The sequence below is a fragment of the Notolepis coatsorum genome (assembly GCF_963971535.1).
Source record: "Notolepis coatsorum genome assembly, chromosome: 3".
NCBI lineage: Eukaryota > Metazoa > Chordata > Actinopteri > Aulopiformes > Paralepididae > Notolepis > Notolepis coatsorum.
The window spans coordinates 203,076,524-203,090,102 of NC_140167.1; the positions used below are offsets into that span (position 1 = coordinate 203,076,524).

Consider the following 13,579-nt stretch of genomic DNA (forward strand, 5'->3'; position numbering starts at 1 on the left):
CGTTTACTTGTTTTTGTCTTGTTTTTGAAGGCTTGCACTGGCCAGTCTGAACAAGCACACGGAGGCAGTGACCTTCTATAAGAAAGCACTGGAGCTGGACCCAGACAACGACACGTACAGATCCAACCTCAAGATCGCTGAGCAAAAGATGGAGACCCAGAGTCCAGTAAGCTCCGGCAGCCATCGTTTCAGAGTCCATGAGATAACTGCACTGAAAGAGTCCATGAGATAACTGCACTGAGAGAGTCCATGAGATAACTGCACTGAGAGAGTCTATAAGAGAACTGCACTGAGAGTCCATAAGATAACTGCACTGAGAAAGAGTCCATAAGATAACTGCACTGAGAGAGTCCATAAGATAACTGCACTGAGAGAGTCCATAAGATAACTGCACTGAGAGAGTCTATAAGATAACTGCACTTAGAAAGAGTCCATAAGATAACTGCACTGAGAGAGTCCATAAGATAACTGCACTGAGAGTCTATAAGATAACTGCACTTAGAAAGAGTCTATAAGATAACTGCACTGAGAGAGTCCATAAGATAACTGCACTGAGAGAGTCCATAAGATAACTGCACTGAAAGAGTCCATAAGATAACTGCACTGAGAAAGAGTCTATAAGATAACTGCACTGAGAAAGAGTCTATAAGATAACTGCACTGAGAGAGTCCATAAGATAACTGCACTGAGAGAGTCTATAAGATAACTGCACTGAGAGAGAGTCCATAAGATAACTGCACTGAGAAAGAGTATAAGATAACTGCACTGAGAGAGTCCATAAGATAACTGCACTGAGAGAGAGTCCATAAGATAACTGCACTGAGAAAGAGTCTATAAGATAACTGCACTGAGAGAGTCCATGAGATAACTGCACTGAGAGAGTCCATAAGATAACTGCACTGAGAGAGTCTATAAGATAACTGCACTGAGAGAGTCTATAAGATAACTGCACTGAGAGAGTCCATAAGATAACTGCACTTAGAAAGAGTCCATAAGATAACTGCACTGAGAGAGTCCATAAGATAACTGCACTGAGAGAGTCTATAAGATAACTGCACTTAGAAAGAGTCTATAAGATAACTGCACTGAGAGAGTCCATAAGATAACTGCACTGAGAGAGTCCATAAGATAACTGCACTGAGAAAGAGTCTATAAGATAACTGCACTGAGAGAGAGTCCATAAGATAACTGCACTGAGAAAGAGTCTATAAGATAACTGCACTGAGAGAGTCCATAAGATAACTGCACTGAGAGAGTCCATGAGATAACTGCACTGAGAAAGAGTCCATAAGATAACTGCACTGAGAGAGTCCATAAGATAACTGCACTGAGAGAGTCCATAAGATAACTGCACTGAGAGAGTCTATAAGATAACTGCACTGAGAGTCCATAAGATAACTGCACTGAGAGAGTCCATAAGATAACTGCACTGAGAGTCTATAAGATAACTGCACTGAGAAAGAGTCTATAAGATAACTGCACTGAGAGAGTCTATAAGATAACTGCACTTAGAAAGAGTCCATAAGATAACTGCACTGAGAGAGTCCATAAGATAACTGCACTGAAAGAGTCCATAAGATAACTGCACTGAGAAAGAGTCTATAAGATAACTGCACTGAGAAAGAGTCTATAAGATAACTGCACTGAGAGAGTCCATAAGATAACTGCACTGAGAGAGTCTATAAGATAACTGCACTGAGAGAGAGTCCATAAGATAACTGCACTGAGAAAGAGTATAAGATAACTGCACTGAGAGAGTCCATAAGATAACTGCACTGAGAGAGAGTCCATAAGATAACTGCACTGAGAAAGAGTCTATAAGATAACTGCACTGAGAGAGTCCATGAGATAACTGCACTGAGAGAGTCCATAAGATAACTGCACTGAGAGAGTCTATAAGATAACTGCACTGAGAGAGTCTATAAGATAACTGCACTGAGAGAGTCCATAAGATAACTGCACTTAGAAAGAGTCCATAAGATAACTGCACTGAGAGAGTCCATAAGATAACTGCACTGAGAGAGTCTATAAGATAACTGCACTTAGAAAGAGTCTATAAGATAACTGCACTGAGAGAGTCCATAAGATAACTGCACTGAGAGAGTCCATAAGATAACTGCACTGAGAAAGAGTCTATAAGATAACTGCACTGAGAGAGAGTCCATAAGATAACTGCACTGAGAAAGAGTCTATAAGATAACTGCACTGAGAAAGAGTCTATAAGATAACTGCACTGAGAGAGTCCATAAGATAACTGCACTGAGAGAGTCCATGAGATAACTGCACTGAGAAAGAGTCCATAAGATAACTGCACTGAGAGAGTCCATAAGATAACTGCACTGAGAGAGTCCATAAGATAACTGCACTGAGAGAGTCTATAAGATAACTGCACTGAGAGTCCATAAGATAACTGCACTGAGAGAGTCCATAAGATAACTGCACTGAGAGTCTATAAGATAACTGCACTGAGAAAGAGTCTATAAGATAACTGCACTGAGAGAGTCTATAAGATAACTGCACTTAGAAAGAGTCCATAAGATAACTGCACTGAGAGAGTCCATAAGATAACTGCACTTAGAAAGAGTCCATAAGATAACTGCACTGAGAAAGAGTCTATAAGATAACTGCACTGAGAAAGTCAGCAGGGCTGTAAAATTAAATGTATCAATCCAGCCATAAAACTGAGTTGAAATCGATCAAAAAGTATGTGGGGTATGTTCTTTGTAAACGTAATACTATGGACTTAATTGCTTGGTCTGAGGCCTTAATCAAACATTAAATTATTGGTGACTGAATCTGTCCCATCACAGATGTATCAAATTGACATAATAATAATAATAATAATAATAATAATAATAATAATAATAATAATAATAATAATAATAATAATAATAATAATAATAATAATAATAATAATAATAATAATAATGACTTGGATTTATATAGCGCTCTTCATGAGACCCAGAGCGCTTCACAGAGTCCATTATTCGTTCATACACAGTCATACCGGTGGTGGTAAGCTACAATTGCAGCCAGAGCTGCCCTGAGGCAGACTCACAGGGGTGTAAAGTACCCAGAAATTATACTTAAGTGAAAGTATGGGTACAGTCTCAAAATCTTACTAGAGTAAAAGTCTATCTGAAGAGTATCTGGCTAAAAACACACTTGAGTAAAAGTCAAAACGTTTCTACTTTTAAATGTACGGTACTCAAGTACTAAAAAGTAAAAGTCAAAACTTTTTTTCTCACTGTCTATTCTTCTGATAGCAGGTGTTTAATCAAAGATCCCAGCTTTCTAGTCTTGCACAAGGACCAATCAGCATGGCTACATTTTCCATTGATGGGGATTTGATTGGCTGTTTTTAAATAAAGTTTGGCCGCAGGATTAATAACGCTAACGTTAGTTCGGCCAGAGAAACGAATATACTAATTAAAATGTTGGACCTGCGAGATTTGTACTTTGTAGGTCTGCATTTTAAATGTAAGGAGTAAACTTTCTTTTATTTCTTTTATTTTTATTTTTATTTTTTTAGTAAAAGTACAAATATACAAACCTAATGATACTTGAGTAAAGTACAAATCCCCAAAAACTACTTAAGTATTGTAATGAAGTACAATTACTCAAATACTTTACACCCCTGCAAATTGAACTGTATTGTTGTACCGTTGGTTCCATGTGCACAGATGGTCATGGTGGATTGTGTCTTGTCTCCCTCAGACAGCAGGAATGGGAGGAGTGGACCTGGCAGGCCTGCTCGGCAACCCTGGTTTCATGAACATAGTAAGAACCACGCAGTGTTTCAAACACATGTTACTGTTTTATGACAATTGTGCTGTTTCACTATCTCAACAACAGATGTTGCTGTCGAGGGAGGGGAGAGGGGGAGGGGGGTCACTCTCATTGAAAACAAGGTTGTAAATGTAGCAGAGATCATGCCATGAAGTGATCCAGGTGTTCACTTTTATACTAGTGCAGGGTTTCTCAAACTTTTTTATACCACAACCCCATTTTATTTAGGATTTTCTTTGGCGCCCCCACACTTAACACTTGGTTGCCACTTGTTAACATGGTAAAACGTGGTTGAATGCCGCCAGCCACTTCAATGATAGCGTTGTGAACGCATAATCTCTGTCTTAAATTATGGCTATGTGTCTAATCTGCCCGTCGTTTATCAATGACTTGTTTGCAGTCAACATTGTCGAAACGGATTGTTTTTTAACACTATGGGTGCCGGCCAGAAATCCGGAAAATGACTGTGGATTGCCAGCGCTATTTGTCTATGGAGAAATTCCCCTTCTTTGCAGGGCTATAACTTTTTAAATTCTATTGCTACATTGCCATTATTAGGGCCCATTCAAAGTCCTATATGTATTGTTCATTGTGTAGCAACGTTAAACTTTTTCATTCACATATTCATAGTAAAGTATGGTCTAATGTATAAGTATGTTTTCATCTCTTTCTGCAGCTTTCTCCAGAACGTGATATATAGCCCCAAATGCATTATATTGATGATGAAATACAGTTTGATGGCAATCGGGGCGATATAAAAAATTTCAATTGGACGTACTTCTAGAATGATCTACGTATGATCTGATGATGACCGGATGGGCGGGGGATCGTTTATAATTCCATGGGCAGCGTCATATCATTCATCTAGTGTGGGTGATATGTTCATCATAACAGTTTATATGGAATACGATCAAAAATAACGCTGAATCTTACCGTATCCTCCTCGCGCCGTTGGGCGATGAGTGTGGAACAGTCATTTACCTATTATGGTATGTAGAAATATCGGGTCCATTTCCAGCTTGTATAATAGTATATATGTCCAAATCATGTTGTTTATCGAGTTATTGGCAATCGATCGCTATGTATTGTGTCGAGATCGAGTCCCGGTAGCCAAACAGAGTGCCCGGAAGTAATACGGCCGACCAGCACAACCTCCATAGCACTTCCTGTTTGGCGATTGCGCCGATCGGCCACCAGATGGCGCTCCTGAACCGCCAGAGAGCTCAGTGGGTCCTCCTGGTGGATCTCAGGCCAGCGGAGGGGAAATATGAATCCGATCGCAGATTTTTGAAATATTGATATAAGGACGCTGTAAAGCGTCCTCCGGCAACTTGAGCATGGCCGGGAATGACGCTTTTAAGCGTTTTCCGGCAGTCAAAGTGTTAATCGGGTCATTTCCGTTTTTATAGCATTTTGAAATGCCCTCGTTTTTCAGGAAAATATATAGATTCCGTGATAATCGGCATTTACTGGAATATTCTGGCATACACAAAAAACGTTGTCATTTTTCGACCTATTTATGAATCGTTTTCAAATAAACGCTAGATTATCGATAGTATATGTGTACTTATGCACGCTATATAAGCGATCTGAAAAAGATATTCTCATTTCCTGATCAGCACACACACACACACATAGGGCACACGTTGTTATATAGGTCAAAACAGATCCGATTACCCCAAGACTGGTAAAATAAATTGCTTACCTCAGATCAGATGTTCTCCAAAAAGATTATTCCAATTCCTGATCGCCATTCCAAATATCGATCGTGTTTATTGATTCAGCGTTGGGTACTGTCAATATGTATTCCACGTTGTTTTGTGGTTCTGCGATCACTTGGATCCTTCAGTTGGCTTGACGGAAAAGTAAAATGAGGAAACTGGCCCCCCCCCATCATCAGTCTAATCTAATGGGGTGCAGTTACACAGGGAGAGACGATAGGGGGCGGTATTTTCCCAATGGAGCTCAGAGAGAGTCTGCAACACTAGCGTGAGGCTCGATTGATGAAATATGAATTCAAATCTCTAATAAAAAAAAATACGACAAACAAACGCTATATAGCGTTGCTGGCATTTAACTGGCGGCATGAACTAACGACAAATCGTCCGTGGCACTCAAGTGTTAACACATTCAGCACCAATAACGACTACACTCGTTATTGGCCGACAAGCGCTGAGCGCCAATAACAAGTAAACTTCTTTTTAGATCCTTAGATCGTTTTCCTCTGATCCCCGTTCTAAATCATCATCCGGATCATTCTAGCCATCCCTGGCTCGTTTAACTACGCTGGAATTGCAATGCCGATTGAATATCACCAGGTGGCAGTATCGCCTACCTTTTGAGCTCTGATAGAAAGGCAACAAAAGTCAATGAATGCACCGGACTATTGAGGCTTGCTCTGTGGGGGGAGGAGCTCTTCCAAAGCAATCGCTAGCAGATCTGCTCGCCTCAACCTGTAGTGTCCCGTAAACATGTGTAATTACATATAAACAAGTAATCGCGATCAATGGAATTATTATTTTTGGATTACCTTCTGGCTAAGGTAAGGACCCCCTATGTCTATTTTACCAAACGTGAAATATGTTTATGTAACGATCACAGTGGCTTACTTTACCGGTCATAAACAAGGCTTTTTCTACCTATCGGATTTTCGGGGTAAGACTTTGTGAAGGCACATATACATGTTATATACTTTTTTGATTTGGGAGTATTTGGGGTTTCAGGGAATCAACCAGAACTATTCAGGCTTATTGCACATAACGCTTTTTATCAAGCGATCTATGGAAAAAGACTGGATTATCTTGGAAATGCGTGATGCGAGGGCGGTTAGGTGGCCGAGCGGAGATTGCGTTCGTCACCAACCCCGGAGCTGTGAGCTGGATTCGCCTGTTCGAATCCAGCTCACAGCTCCGGGGTTGTCACCAGCTTGGCTGGCCGTCTGCACTAATACAATTGGCTGTATTGGAGGGTGGGAGAAGCTGGCGGGGTGGGTCCGGGTCGTTGTAAACAGCGACTCCTACAGTTCGGTCGGGGCGCCTGCTAAGCGCGGATAGGACTTGAGGGGGATAGTGTGGTCCTCCCACACGCTACGCCCTCTCGATGAGAATCCGCGCTGCCAGGTGAAAAGAAGCGGTGATTGGCTGGACGTGTGTCGGAGGAAGCACGTGGTAGCCTCCACTCTCCCAGATGATCTGACTGTGGGGGGTAAGTGCGCAGCGACCAGGAAGGGACTGGGAATTGGCATACGACTAACATTGGGATGGGAGAAAATCGGAGGAAAATGGAGGGGGAAAAAGACCAATAAGAAAAAAAAGGAAATGCGTGATGCGTGTAATAAACTACAAACTACAGTGTAGAAACAATTTTTTTTTTCCATGTTGGACTACAAGTAGTGTCTGTCAAATGAGCAAATGAGCACACCATTGTCTCCACAGCTATAATACAGAACACACACAGCTCTGCAAACATCGTGAAACACAGCAGAAATTACCATTTTAAGCTGGCCTTCTAGCGGCAGAGATGGGGACAGTTTATGGCGCTGAAAGTGTTAATTAGGGATGCTTGATGTTGGCTTTTTTACCTATACCGATATTGTCCAACTCTTAATTTCCGATACCGATATCAGCCGATAACGATATATGCAGGATTTCCAACCCAAAAAAACGGAATAATTTCAGGTAATTAATAGGGATGTCCCGATCACGTTTTTTTGCTCCCGATCCGATCCCGATCATGTGATTTTGAGTATCTACCGATACCGATATTTCCAGATCCGATCAAATATATATATTTTTCTTTATTCAACAAACATGACCATGTTCACGTCTTAAACTCATACTGAGGCCTTAGTTTTGGTTTTAAATTGCATATCACCATTCATTTATTTATTGTCACACAGAGCAGAAGAATTTTGCCAAAACAAACCAATAGTATCCAGCTGCAGAACGGCAGACCAGCCACACTCTCAGACCCAAACGCATTTCCTTTGATTTAATTATACATCAAATGATTTATGTCAAGGATTGCAATGCCTCGCTTGAATGAAGTTAACTTTTCACCTGTATAACGTCAACATTCAGGGTGAATGTAATGTGAGAAATTGGGATAAAAAAATAAATTATTTGGGTCAGAGAGTGTGGCTGGTCTGCCGTTCTGCAGCTGGATACTATTGGTTTGTTTTGGCAAAATTCTTCTGCTCTGTGTGACAATAAATAAATTAATGATGATATGCAATTTAAAACCAAAACTAAGGCCTCGGTATGAGTTTAAGACGTGAACATGGTCATGTTTGTTGAATAAAAAAAGAAAAAGTAAAAAAAACAACAGATTTATTAAAAAAAGAAGAAAGAAAATAAAAAATAAATTGCCGACCCCGATCTTCGGAAAATCACGTGATCGGATCGGGACATCCCTAGTAATTAACATTACATATGTCTTGTTGTGGAATTAACATAACATTATGCATACTTTTGACAATAAATAAAATCAGAATTTGTTCTTACTTGCTTGCCTGGGTAAAAATAAAGGTTATAGAAATGTAAATAATTATTTTTTTGAAAACCGATACCGATATTTTCCGATATCACATTTTAATGCCAATATCGGCCGATAATATCGGTAGGCCGATAATATCGGACATCCCTAGTGTTAATGTATCGCGTAATTTCAACGTGGAATTATGGAATATCAAAATAAAACCACACATTGAACTTGATTATGCATATTTATTAGAAAGTTGAATTACAGCACTATATCAATACACATTTATAAAACGAGGCATATTTAGCCATAATATGTTGCCAAAAAAAGTGTGTTTTTTTTTTTTTTACTTGCCAATGCACGACCCCACTTTGAGTCGCGACCCGTAGTTTGAGAACTGCTGTACTAGTGTATACCCCCCCCCCCCCTCTATCATCGACCTCCTAGAGACAGACGCATACTCGTAACAAATGATGTATACTGCACCTGTGTGTACTGTATGCTTTACTTTTTGATTCTACCGGTAAGTGTTATTGACAATATTTATCGTAACATACATAATATAACTGATGGGGAATACAGACCCTCATCTGCACCTTTTGGGTACACTGCCTACTTGCTCATATGCTTATATTTCAGAGTTAATTATATTGTTATTATTTGTATCTTTACAATTATTTAAATTTGGGCTATTAGCCTGCCCATACCTGTCCCTCCCCTCCCCCCGTGCTGCTGTGACGCCTGCATTTCCCCCGAGAGGATCAATAAAGGAATATCTCGTGTGTTTATAGACTCATTATTACCCAGCTCCTGATGAATGTCCTCTTCTTTCCCAGGCATCCAACTTGATGAACAACCCACAAGTGCAACAACTGTGAGTCGACCCAAGTGTTCTTTTGAGCAGGGTTTCTCAAACTTTCTTTATACCACAACCCCATTTTATTTAGGATTTCTTTTTGGCGACCCCACATTTTAATGTATCACGTAATTTCAACGTGGAATTAAGGAATATCAAAATAAAAGCCCACATTGTTAAACCTAATCATGCATATTTATTTAAAAATTCTATTACAGCACTATGTTATCGATACACGTTTATAAAACGAAAATATGTTGCCAGAACATTAAAAAATAACTAAAAAATTATAGATATTAAAAAAAGAAAAGAAAATGTACTTGCCAATGTCTACCCACGACCCCACTTTGGGTCGCGACCCGTTGTCGGGATAAAATTAATACGACTTACCATCTTTTTTTAGAATGTCGGGAATGATGTCGGGGGCATACGGTCCCATGGGAGGAGTAGGAGGCGTAGGGGGGCTCCCTGGGCCTGCAGGGATGGCAGGAATGGCAGGGATGGCAGGGATGGGAGGAGGAGCAGGAGGAGCAGGAGGAGGAGCAGCAGCAGCCTCAGCAGCAGCAGCAGCAGCAGCGGCCGCAGCAGGAGGAGGAGGAGCAGGAGGAGCAGGAGGAGCCGGCCCCGGGGACATCTCTGGCCTCATCCAAGCGTATGTACTGCTGATTCTTGTAGTTGCTGTTATGTTGTTACGTTTCACATGGACCTCATCAAGGGAGCTTTTATTATTTTATATATTTTTTTTGCCTTTCTATTTTTCTATTCTATTCTATTTCCCACCCGCGAACACTGCCAATTGTGTTCGTAGGGACGACTGACCAAGCCGGAGGTACCACTGGCTGACAGCTGGATTTGATCCCAGGGTATCTGTGGTAGTAGGCGAGTGCTTAGACCTCTACGCTACCCAGCCGCCCATTAATCTCTTAACCCAATCGGCGCAGAGGGCGCTGTGTACTGTGTTGGTTAAAAGGCCAACGCTTTAAAGTATAGGAATACGTGACGGTGTTTGCAGGGCTAAAACTATATTATATATTATTGCTATGGATATAATACTATTTGCCCATTTGACATCGAGTATCTATCGTTCAATTTGTGAAAAAGAAAAGGAATTTCATCCATACATTCCCGTTTTATACCGTGGTGAATATGAGTATAGTTTTAGAGTAATCCTGTCTAATCCCAGAAAACGCAGCAATACGTGCAATTTCACTAGAAACGTGCCGTTTCTCGCCTGTATACGCTACTATTTCGAATTAAAATCTATATCGGTATTATGTTTCATCATGAATACATGAAAGGGTGAGGGGGTAGTTTATTTATGCTTTGATCGTCACCAACGGAATACGTTACACACACACATTACACACATACGCTCCGATCACAATGAAGGAATTATTGGATCAACGCAAGATTGATACCATATAAGCCCTTACCTTGACTAGGATGTACCCCAAAAAGAATATTCCAATGATCTGATCGCCATTCCAAGTATTGATGTCGATTGTGTCCATAACATAATACACCAAAGAACATGAATCGGGAGTGTTTTGATTCTTATAAATCCATGCGTTATAACCACTCGCCATGCCCGACTAGGAAATGTCTGCCCGGACCTAATATAATCAACGCACACCCAAATACAGAGAGTTTCAAAGGATGTGCAATATCGGCCGCAACACCAGGCTCCCTGGATGGATAATGAATGGAAATATCGAATAAAAGAAATAACGATGAAAACCTGACTTTTCTTGGGTTTGGCGCTCAAGCGTCGGCGAGTTAACCCAACTTATCTTGGGTCTGGCCCTGAATGAGTTAAGGATCGGGCAAAAATGGGGCTTTACATTTTTTGAGTGAACTGAGGTTTGAACACACTGAAGTAAAGATTTTGTGTACTCATTTCTTTTTACTGGTTGCCAGATACCTGTTTTTAACCTTAACACATTCTGCACCATTAACCCTTTATCTGCCAGGGATTATTCTGATCTTAATCCCCTCTCTGCCACCACTATAAGTCTATGGAGATGTTCCCCTTCTTTGCAGGGCTATAACTTTTTAAATTGTATTGCTAAATTGACATTACTATGGCCCATTCAACGTCAAGTATCTATCGTTTAGGATGTAGCAACGTTTTACTTTTTCATTCACATATTCATACTAAAATACGGTCTAAAGTATAAATGTTTTTATCGTTTTCGGCAGCATTCTGCAGAACGCGAGTTATAGCTATAAATACATATATTACATCATCAAATGTAGTTTGATACCGATTGACGTCATATTAAAACTTTCAATTGTACAAGGTCCTAAACGTCCTGCCTCATCATCTGCTGGTGACCGGAGGGGGGGGGGGGTTTATAAGTCTGTGGCCGACGTTAAATGATTCATGTAGTATGGGCGATATATATATCAGAGCAGATTATACGTTTAATAATAATCAAACACGCTGAAACTCACCGCAGCTTCCTCGTAGCGTTGGGCGATCAGCGTCGAGCAGAAAGTTCTCGATTATGGGATGTTGATATATGCGATCCATTTCCAGGTTGTATAATAGTATATACGTCCAAATCATGTTGTTTATCGAGTTATTGGCAACTGATCGCTGTCCAGTGTGTCGAGCTAGAGTCCCGCTAACGATAGCGAGTGCCCGGACCGAATATGGATGAGCACCACTTCCGGCGCGTCACTTCCTGTTTGGGCGATCCGCTGATCGGCCACCAGATGGCGCTCTTGAACCGTTGGAGAGTTGAGAGGAGATCAACAGGAGATCCCAAGTCTCCGTGGGTAAAATATGATTGCCATCACAGATTTGTGAAATATTGATCTCAAAGACGCCTTACGGCGTCATTGGCAGATTACGCATGGCGGAGAATGACGTGGGAACACGTCATTGGCGAATAAAGGGTTAACGAGTTAACTCGTTATTGGCCGCCAATCGTTGAGCGCCAACAACGAGTTAACTCGTTGTTATGATCGTTATTTCCTTTATTCGCTATTGGCATTCATAATTCATCCAGCAAGGCTCCGGGAGCCAGCTGGACTCTGTCTGATATTTCAACGCCTCAATACCGCTGCCTGGTGGATTTCGGGCGAGTTGCACTCCACTCTAAACCGGATGTGGCGCTTTGTGCATCGGGGAAAATGTTCCGGCAGAGCTATCTTGTTATGTGGATCCAGATAAACACTTGAGTGCATTGGATCGCTTTCGAGACGGAAGAATCAATATGCTTTCGGCGTTTATTGCGTCATACAAACGGAAAAATTGATCTAGCAGATCGAAATCAAATAATTGGAATATTTTTTCTCCCGACTCATCGACCACAGGTAAGAGGAATCTAACGTTAATTCCAGCTCGATTGTCCATTTATTTCATTGCAATCCATCTGATCAACATATGATGTCGTACTAAAGAAAGCCGTTGCTGACAATCAAGGACTCATAAACGACCCCCCCCCCCCTTTCCTTCATGCATGATGGAGCATAATGTATACCGAGCATATGCATTTGAATTTTTTAATATAGCGTGTATAGGAACGAAACGCCATCGATTATGTATAATATGCGTCAGGGCCTATAACTCGCGTTCTAGGAATTACTGCAGACCCGTAAATATATTTCCAATGTGGCCATTCAAGTGAAATTTTCACCAGACTTTGGTATTAACTCAGGGAATCCAGACAAAAAATCTACACATTAAAGTCCATACATAAATAAAGTTATGTGTAATAAAGTGGAATGACATAGGAAAAAAGTATTAAACACCATGAAATTAATTCAATACTTAGTGGAGAAGCCTTTGTTTGTAATGACAGCTCCAAGGATGCTTTCTGTATGATGTAACTAATCACCCGCAGTATTCAGGTGTGATTTTGGCCCATTCCTCTACACAGATTGTCTTTAAATCTTGAAGATTGCGGAGAGGCCTCTTGTGAATCTGGATCTTCAGATGCTTCCACAAATGTTCAATTGGGTTTAAGTCAGGTGATTGACTGGGCCATTCCAACAAGTTGATTCTTTCTCTGAAATCAACTGCAAGTTTCCTTTGCTGTATGCTTTGGATTGTTGTTCTAAGTATCCTTCTGACTCCCTGATCAGAAATGTTGCGAGGAGCACCTGTGCATGGCCGGTTGATGATGGAGTGATGTTGCTTCCACTTATGGATAATGCCCCCAATGGTGCTTACTGGAAGATTCTGAAGTTGTGAAATACGTCTTTAGCCAATTCTATTTTCATGATTTGCAACAATCTGTTTGTGAACGTCTTGAGAGTTCTTTGCTTTACCCATCATTTGATGTTTCTTGTGTGGCACCTTAGTAACATCAATATATTCTAACCCAGTTCACAATGACATTATTAGCACAGATAGGAGGTAGAGTTGCCTCCTAATTAGTTTTGGTTTTCAGCTAGTTCCTTGCCTTTCCTTGCTGTGGTGTACTGCTTTTTCTTAGTGTCCAATAC

The 13,579-nt window shown here is 40.8% G+C and overlaps 1 protein-coding gene across 1 annotated transcript in view; it reads left to right on the forward strand.

Annotated features, from left to right (window-relative positions):
* sgta (small glutamine rich tetratricopeptide repeat co-chaperone alpha) overlaps positions 1 to 13,579 on the forward strand; it is a 49,188-nt gene that overhangs the window by 21,787 nt on the left and 13,822 nt on the right. The window contains exons 7-10 of the mRNA XM_084309799.1: positions 31 to 166; positions 3,718 to 3,780; positions 9,105 to 9,142; positions 9,528 to 9,776. Of these exons, the coding sequence (XP_084165925.1) occupies positions 31 to 166; positions 3,718 to 3,780; positions 9,105 to 9,142; positions 9,528 to 9,776 (486 nt within the window). The remainder of the gene's footprint in view (positions 1 to 30; positions 167 to 3,717; positions 3,781 to 9,104; positions 9,143 to 9,527; positions 9,777 to 13,579) is intronic.